The sequence below is a fragment of the Phacochoerus africanus genome, chromosome X, assembly GCF_016906955.1.
Source record: "Phacochoerus africanus isolate WHEZ1 chromosome X, ROS_Pafr_v1, whole genome shotgun sequence".
NCBI lineage: Eukaryota > Metazoa > Chordata > Mammalia > Artiodactyla > Suidae > Phacochoerus > Phacochoerus africanus.
Window position 1 is genome coordinate 1,018,516 of NC_062560.1, and position 8,449 is coordinate 1,026,964.

At 69.6% G+C, this 8,449-nt stretch overlaps 1 protein-coding gene across 1 annotated transcript; it reads left to right on the plus strand.

Moving 5' to 3' along the window:
* Positions 1 to 55: 55 nt before the first annotated feature.
* Positions 56 to 8,188, plus strand: AKAP17A (A-kinase anchoring protein 17A). Its single transcript, XM_047764568.1, has 5 exons — positions 56 to 225; positions 1,546 to 2,323; positions 3,213 to 3,361; positions 5,823 to 6,063; positions 7,094 to 8,188. Exons 2-5 carry the CDS (start codon positions 1,562 to 1,564, stop codon positions 8,051 to 8,053), a joined length of 2,112 nt encoding a protein of 703 aa, XP_047620524.1. The 5' UTR covers positions 56 to 225; positions 1,546 to 1,561; the 3' UTR covers positions 8,054 to 8,188.
* Positions 8,189 to 8,449: the final 261 nt, after the last annotated feature.

The window sequence follows — 8,449 nt, forward strand, 5'->3', positions numbered from 1 at the left end:
GAGAAACCCGAAGCCGCCGCGCGGCCGCATCCGCGGGCTCGGGCGCCGGAAGCGGAAATGCGTCACAGGGGCGGGCGGCGGCGGCAGCGGGTCGCGTCGGGGGCGCCTCCGGCGGACGGGGAAGGCGCCGCGCGGGGAGGCCGTGCCTGCCGGGGTCCTCGGGGACCCGCGGAGAGCTGGGGCCAGGGCGGCGGCGGCCTGGGACGCAGGCGGAGCCCCGCGCCGGTGAGCGCCGCCCGCAGCCGCCCCCTCCCGCGAGCCGGGCCGGGCGGGGGCGAGGGTCTCGGGGGCGGGGCCGGGGGCCGGTGTCTCGAGGGCCGGAGTCCGCTGGGGGTCTCGGGGAGGGCGCCCGGGGCCAGGGGACCCAGGGGTCGGGGGGTGGGGAGTCTCATGAACGGCGACCCAGGGGCCGGAGTACCGAGGGCCGGAGTCTGCGGGCGACCTGGGGCTGGATTATTGAGGGCCCGGGTCTGAGGAGCCGGGGACGGGCTGCTGGGGGGGACGGGGGACCGAGGGCCAAGGTCTGCGGGAGTCTCGCGGGCGAGGACACGGAGGCCGGGAGAGGAGCCAGAGGCGGCGGGGGGAGATGGGCGTTCTCAGGAAACCACGGGTGCTCAGGGACTGGGGGCCGCGTCAGAGAGGCGGGGGCGACGTGCGGACGCCGGGGGCACCGACGTTAATGGGGCTGTCGGGGGTGGGTGCCGTGATGACAGGAGGCAGCTGGGGAGAGGGTCGAGGGGGCTGGGGGTGGAGGTAATGAGAACCGTACAGGGGGGCAGCGAGGGACTGAGGGTCATGCTCAGGGCCCAGGGGCAGCCAGTGACCAGCGTTCCCAGGAGGCAGCGGGGGTTGCCCCGTGTCCGGCCCTCCCTGTAGCCCTTGGGGTCTTGTGAGGCAGGGGTCGCTCGTCTCAGGTTCCAGCCCTTCGCAGTGCCCCGGCCCGGCCCCAGGTGGCTCTTCCTCCAGCTGCTCCTCCCCTCCCCTCCCCTCCCCTCCCAGGGGGCCTCTGAGAGCTACCTGGTGGGCGGGCGGATGCCCAGGTGACCACCTGTGTTGTTTGGTTCCCATGGGTCAGGCTCGCCACTGGGGCCTGGCTTTCTGGAAGGAGCCACTGGTCAGACCAGTTGGGCAGAGCCTGGGCAGGAAGGTGTGAGGGGGGGAGGGTGCAGGCGGCTCCCCACCCCCGGCTGGGCACAGAGAGGGCGCGTCTGCCCACAGTGGGGATACTGAAGTCGATGGCTGTCGGCTGTTTTTCTCTAGTCTGAAACTTCCTTCCTGTTTCTTCTTCAGTGGAAACACAAGGCCACCCCCTCCACACAGCCTCCCAGATGCCTGTTCTGGGCCGTCCCTTCCCCAGCGGTGGAAGTGGTGGGTGGAGTTGGCCTGCCCCCCATACACCGAGGGCGGGGACCCCGCTGCGCGGCGGCCCTTTGACTGAAAGCACCAACATCTCAGGGCCTGCGGCCTCACCGGCCAGCCCGGGGACCCTCGTCCCCGTGCCCAGCTCTGACTGCGTGTGTGTGTGTGTGTGTGTGTGTGTTTCAGGCCCAAGGTCCCGGCTATGGCCGCGGCCACCATCGTCCACGACACGTCTGAGGCGGTGGAGCTGTGCCCGACCTACGGCCTGTACCTGAAGCCCATCACCAAGATGACCATCAGCGTGGCGCTGCCGCAGCTGAAGCAGCCGGGCAAGTCCATCTCCAACTGGGAGGTGATGGAGCGGCTGAAGGGCATGGTGCACAACCACCAGTTCTCCACGCTGCGCATCTCCAAGAGCACCATGGACTTCATCCGCTTCGAGGGCGAGGTGGAGAACAAGAGCCTGGTCAAGGCCTTCCTGGCCTGCCTGGACGGCAAGACCATCAAGCTCAGCGGCTTCTCCGACATCCTCAAGGTGCGCGCGGCCGAGTTCAAGATCGACTTCCCCACCCGCCACGACTGGGACTCCTTCTTCCGAGACGCCAAGGACATGAACGAGACGCTGCCCGGGGAGCGGCCCGACACCATCCACCTGGAGGGGCTGCCCTGCAAGTGGTTCGCGCTGAAGGAGTCGGGCTCCGAGAAGCCCAGCGAGGAGGTGCTGGTCAGGGTGTTCGAGCGCTTCGGGGAGGTCCGCAACGTGGACATCCCCATGCTGGACCCCTACCGCGAGGAGATGACGGGCCGCAACTTCCACACCTTCAGCTTCGGGGGCCACCTGAACTTCGAGGCCTACGTGCAGTACCGCGAGTACGTGGGCTTCATCCAGGCCATGAGCGCCCTGCGCGGCATGAAGCTCATGTACAAGGGCGAGGACGGCAAGGCCGTGGCCTGCAACATCAAGGTGAGCCGCCCCCGGGCCGGCGCGGCGGGGGGCAGGGGGGGACGGGGGGTGCGGGGGCCTGGCCGTTGGAGCCCTGCGGCCGTCCCGGGCCGTGGAGCCTCAGGCACCGACATTGAAAAGCCGCCCCCGGCTTTCTTTTATAAAACCCCCCGTGCCTCGGAGTTCCCGTTGTGGCTCAGCGGGTTAAGGACCTGACTAGCACCGTCGGGCTTTGGGTTCGATCCCTGGCCACGCTCCGTGGGTTAAGGATCCGACATTGCCATGAGCTGCGGTGTGGGTCGCAGGTTCAGCTCAGATCCGGTGTTGCTGCGGTGTAGACCTGCAGTTGCGGCTCTGATGCCTCCCCTCGCTGGGAACTTCCACATGCCGATGGTGTGGGCCTGAAGAGAAAAGGAAACGATTTTGTGTCTCGAGAGAGTTGGGGAGCTGATTGTTCCACGGGGGCGAGGGGGTGACCACTGCACATGCTCTGAAAGGAGCCCCGGCCGGGCCGGCTGCACAGCCTGCCTCCCAGACGTCCCTTGAGACGAGACCCTGGTTTCTCTGACCATCAGCCAAGTGGGGACCGACTCGTGCTGGCTTTGTGACCACAGGGCAGCTGGCCTCGCAGGGGAGTGGCGGGTCTGGTGTGTGCGAGGCGGCAGGTGGCTGGGGGGCTGGTGGGCCCCCTCGCTTAGCTCTTTTCTCCTGCGGAAGGCCCTTGGGCGTCCGAGTTCCCAGCCTGAGTCTGGGAGGAGCTCAGCTCGGGGCGTCAGGCCCACGCGCACCTTCACTCAGGTGTGTGTGTGGGGGGGCCCCGGGAGGCCCCTCTCCGAAATGAGTCGGGGGCATTCGCCTCGTATGCGGAAGGAGCCCTCCAGGTCATTCTACCCTGCGCCCTTCTCTAAAGGTTTCTTTCGATTCCACCAAACACCTGAGCGATGCCTCCATCAAGAAGCGGCAGCTGGAGCGGCAGAAGCTTCAGGAGTTGGAGCAGCAGCGGGAGGAGCAGAAGCGCCGGGAGAAGGAGGCGGAGGAGAGGCAGAGGGCCGAGGAGAGGTAGGCGCGGGCCGGGTGAGCCGGGCCCCTCTGCGTGGGCGGCGGCCCCCGCCCGGTTGCCTGGCCCCGGCCTCCCTCCGAGCCGCCCAGGGCTGAGCAGGGGTCCTGCAGAGGCTGGCAGAGCCTTGGCCGCTTTGCAGGGGTTGCGTTTGGGCCAAAGCTGCCGTCCCAAAGAGCAGTAGAGGCCCGGCGGCGCGGGCGGGCTCGAAGCAAGTGTCTTTCAGGGCCTTTGGGGGACTGCGGTTCGGGGCTCCGCAGGCAGCGTCAGGTCCCGTGTCTCCCTGGCCGGGCGGTGTATCTGGGTTGTAAACACGTCTGCCCAGCAAGACTCCCTGGGCCTCAGGAGATAAGGAGCAGTCGTCCTTGTCCCATCACGGCTGCTGTGCCCTGGGTGCTTCTTGGCGTGGGGGTGGGGGTGGGTGGGTGTCAGGGTGTCACGGGCAGGGCTGCTGTCTGGCCGAGCACCAAGCCTTTAGGACTTTTGTGGCCGATTCCTTCCCTATCAGCCTCTCCACTTACCTCTTGGCTGAGCCGACTTCACTCGCGGGGCTGTCAGCTTCCTGTTTGTTTTCCCTTCTCCCCGCCGGCAGGAACAGGTGCCGAGGTGTCCTTGCAGTTGAGCGGGTTCCCCTCTGGCGGGGAAAACCCAGATCCAGGGTCAGGGTCCAGCCCGTGCTGCTGCTCCTGACGCAGCCGGTGGACGTCCCCAGGGGGTCGGCCTGCAGGCCGGGGAGGCTCCGGCCGGGGATCGGGAGCCCCACAGGGAGGCCGGTGTGGGGCCAGCCGAGGGTGTGCGTGCCGCGTGACTGTCGTCCAGCGGCGGCGGCGGCACTGACAGGGCTGTTTGCATCTCGACCTGGGTGAGGCTCAGGGACGTCCAGGCCCCCCAGCTCAGGTCCCCAACGGGCCTTGTCCTCGCGTCCCCAAGATGGCCCTTGATCACAGGCCAGGAATCGCAGACGTTACCCCTTGGCGTTTCCGTCTCCTTCATTAGGGCATCGTTGAGGTTCGGGTTGTGGCAGTTTGTGCTGTCGGCGTCGTGAGCCCGCCACACGCCCCGCGGTGTTTCCACAAACAGCTCTGAGGTCCCGTTAAAGACACTTCCCTCGAGCTTGGTGGAGAAACAAGGGCAGGGAATTGGGCCGAGAGTGGCCTTTGAGGACAGAGGGTCAGATAGGTCCCCGAGATGTGCTGAGGACACGGATTCACAGCTGGTGGCGTGGCCTCTGCTGCCGCCTGGGATGACACTGGCCGAGAGGTGGCAGGGCCGCGAGGCCGAGCCGGGCGGGCCTGGGGAGCCTCCGGGTCTGTTCTCTGTCACGGTTGAGGTGCTGGGTGTTTGGGCTCAGTCTGGATCCGCAGTCAGGCTCCTGGACTTGGCCTTTAGCCATAGTTTAGAGCCGTGGGCGCTCTGGGGCTCTTAGGGGACCCCTGGTGCCAGGGACCATCAGAGATGTGGCCTTCTGGCTGCTGTCACCCTCGTTGCTTCCCACGTGAGCCCGGGCCCCAGCCTGGGCCGGCCTTTCCCTCTGTGTGGGGGGCTTGGCTGGTCCCGGGGCTCCAGCACCCCTGGCAGCCGTGTGCCCCCATGGCCTCAGAGGGCTCCCCCAGGTGGCATCCTGCCCTGAGCGGCCGGGGGCTCTGCCCCTCCACCCCCACCCCGTCCTGCAGGTTCCTGGAGAAGTCAAAAGCCCCAGCACTCGGGAGGCAGGCGTACAGTGTGACGCCCCTTGGTCTTCCACACCTTCCCTGGGGTCTCCAGCCATCCTGATGGCCTTCGATCCTCATCTGGGGGACCCCCCCCCCCCCAGAAAGGATGGTAGGGTCCAAGCCGGTGTGTGTGGTGTGTATGCATGTGGCACAGTCATTGCCTGCAGGTAGTGCCCGTAGTGACCTCGCAGGGTGTCCCCAGGTGGTGTGAGCTGTCGTGCTGTCAGGACCGCTCCCCCTTCTTTAGGGACGGGCCCCAGCAAAGCGGGTCGGGTGTCTGTTATGGTGGTCTGCCTGTTCTACAGCATCCCGCGGAAGGGTCGTGCCATTAGCTCCGTGCTGGCAGAGCCTTCCTGTGGGCACGGTCCCCGGTGGGAACATCTGGGTCAGGGGCGCCCCTGCCCCTGAAACTCGTTTGTGTCCTCTGCAGCCACCCCACTGGGCGGCTGGGCTGTGTGGGGCAGGCAGCGTGTCCTGTGCAGGTGCGGCCCACCAGCGGGGGTGGGCCTTGTTCCAAGCTGCATTTCCGATGTCTTGTACCCCCTCCCCATGGAGTCCGGGCTGGGCTCGCACTTAGCCAGACTCTGCCCGGCAAGGCGATGGCCCCCGCCCCGCCCCCATGCGCCTCTGCGCTCCTTAACGTCCTTGGACTTGGACGGGGATTCAGGTGGGGGTGAGACGCTGCGACGTCGTCTTTCCCGCGGCGTCCCCGCCGGCTCCGCTGAGGCCCTGGTGCCTGCGTCCCGCACAGGAAGCAGAAGGAGCTGGAGGAGCTGGAGCGGGAGCGGAAGCGGGAGGAGAAGCTGCGCCGGCGCGAGCAGAAGCAGAGAGACCGCGAGCTGCGGCGCAGCCAGAAGAAGCTGGAGAAGCTGCAGGCCGAGGAGCAGCGGAAGCTGCAGGAGAAGATCCGGCTGGAGGAGCGCAAGCTGCTGCTGGCCCAGCGCAACCTGCAGTCCATCCGGCTCATCGCGGAGCTGCTGAGCCGCGCCAAGGTACCTCCTCGGCGCTCCTGCGGGGCTCCCGCCCCCGCTGGCTGCTGCAGCGCAGCCTGGAGGAGGGAGGGAGCGGCGCCGCGTCCGCGGACCTGAGACCCATGCAGCCTCCGCCCTCTCTTCCTGCATCTGCTGCGTCCTGCATGCTCACAGTCTCTGCGAGCGGAAGGTCTCCTCCAGTCTCCCCTAGGAGGCTGGGAGGGGCGGGGCCCGCAGAGCGACGCCCTCCCCGGGGCTCCTCCCACTCCGGCTTCCGCTAGGGCTCTGCCAGGTACCCCCCGCGCGGGAGAACAGGCTGAGCCTGGTCCAGGGGCCGCGGCCGCGCTAGCCCCAGAGGCCAGGGCCTGGCCGCGCGCGCCTTTCCTCCACGGCCGCGAGCCGGGCAGGTCTCAGCGCTGCTGTGCGGACCACTCTCCTGGTTCCTCCCACCCGCTCCTCCCGAAGGCCGGAGCGGTAACTCCTGCGCGCCCGGCCGGGGGCGCGCGGACGGACCTGGCCCGGCACTCCTGGTGCTCAGGCCGGCCGCGTGCCCCGGGAGGTGGGCGCGGGACGACCCTAACCTGTTGTGTGATTCCAGTTGTGATCAGCCCCCGGGAAGGAGCGTGGCGGGCGCGCTGAGACATGCAGCAGCTCGTTCTTGTTTCATGGTGAATATTGAAGACCGGCCAGGCCGCGCCCCGCCGCCCCTGCAGGCCTGGGCCGCCTGCGTCCGCACGGGATCTCAGCTCCCTTCCCGGCGACCTTGCCCCCGGCAGCAGGCCCGTCCGCTGTCTGTGTGGCCTGCCGGGACTCGGCCCGTCTGAAAGGCCTGCCCCGTGGTGGCCGTTCGGCTCACTTTGCCAGGGGTTTCCTTGCGCTGAGGCTGGCGGGCCTCGGGTGTGGTCGCGGTGGGCGGCGGGCCTCCCGCCAGGCCGCCCCCAGGCCCTGTGGGTGCAGGGTGCGATCAGAGCCACAGTGACCTGCATTCCCCTTGCGGCGTGGGCGTCCCCGAGGGCTCAGAAGCCCCGCTCAGCGTCCCCTCTGTCTGTAGGCGCTGAAGCTGCAGCAGCAGGAGCAGAAGGCGGAGACGCAGCGGCTGCAGCAGCTGGAAGAACGGCGGCGGCTGCAGGAGGCAGAGCTGCGGCGCGTGGAGGAGGAGAAGGAGCGCGCCCTGGGGCTGCAGCGCAAGGAGCGGGAGCTGCGCCAGCGCCTGCTCAGCATCCTGCTGGGCAAGAAGGCCGACGACCCCCGCGGCCCCGACGAGCCGGGGGTCTCGCGCGCGGCCCTGCTGCAGCCTGTGCTGGCCATGCTGCACACGGTGTCGGCCGGCTGCGTGGGCGCGGGTGCCGCTGCACTGCAGCCCCCCGCCGGCCCGGCGCCCGGCGCCCCCAGGGAGACCCCGCCCCAGCCGGCGGCCGACGGTCGGCCGGCGGCCGACGGTGGCCCCCAGAACGTGAACGGGAGCGTCGTGGAGGAGGCCTTGGGCGCGGAGAGCCAGCATCCTCGCCTGGCGGCCCCCGACGACAACCCCCCCGAGAAAAGGTGCCCCGGCGTCCTGGCCTGCATCCCCGACAACAGCCAGCAGCCCCGGGGGGCGCCCGCCGCCTGCGACCAGAGCGCGCCCCGGAAGGACGTCCGCTCCGAGCAGGACAAGTGCAACCGCGAGCCCAGCGGCGGCCGGGGCCGGGCCAGCGCGGAGCGCAGCGGCGACGACCGGCAGGCGCGGGCCAGGAGCCGGACGCGGCGCGCCGCCAGCCGGGAGGACGGCCGGCCGCGGAAGGAGCGGCGGCCGCACAAGAAGCGCTCGCACCAGGACGGCAGCCCGCACCGGCGCAGCGCCAGCTCCGAGCGGGGCCGCTCGCGCAGGTCCCACAGCAGAGACCGGCACGGCCGGCGGGAGCGCAGCCGGGACCGCAGGGGCAGCTCCAGCCGGAAGCGCAGCCGCCACCGCCGCACCGAGAGGTCGCGCTCCGGGTCCCCCAGCCAGCACCGCAGCGCCTGGAACAGGTAATGCAGGGCGGGCCCAGGCCGCCGCCCTCGGGGAGGCCCGGGACCCAGGGAGCGGCGTCGCGCTGCTGCTGCTCTGCTCGTCCCCACCCAGCACACCCGGGAGCCACCGGGCGACCGGCAGCTGCCAGGCTCCTTTCCTCCAGACCCGCCGCCGCCGCCGCCACGGTCAGAGGCGTCCACAGTCCCCGAGCTTTAGTTTCCCTTAAAACTCCGATAGCTTTAGCGTCGCCAGTCCTCGGAATCAGGAACGAGGCGCGGGCCGGCGCCGTGCGGACCGCAGACCCACCGGGCACGGCGGGCGGGCAGCGCAGAAAAGCCCGCGCCTCTGCGCTCGCCCCTGGTACCGACTTCCCGCGGCTGCGCTCACGGTCCCTCCGTCACCGGGGCCGCGCGGTCC

Coding starts and splice junctions, on each gene's coding strand:
- AKAP17A (XM_047764568.1), top strand. CDS start 1,562: ATGGCCGCGGCCACCATCGTCCACGACACGTCTGAGGCGGTGGAGCTG. Junction 2,324..3,212: donor CCGTGGCCTGCAACATCAAG/GTGAGCCGCCCC, acceptor CCTTCTCTAAAG/GTTTCTTTCGATTCCACCAA. Junction 3,362..5,822: donor AGGCAGAGGGCCGAGGAGAG/GTAGGCGCGGGC, acceptor CGTCCCGCACAG/GAAGCAGAAGGAGCTGGAGG.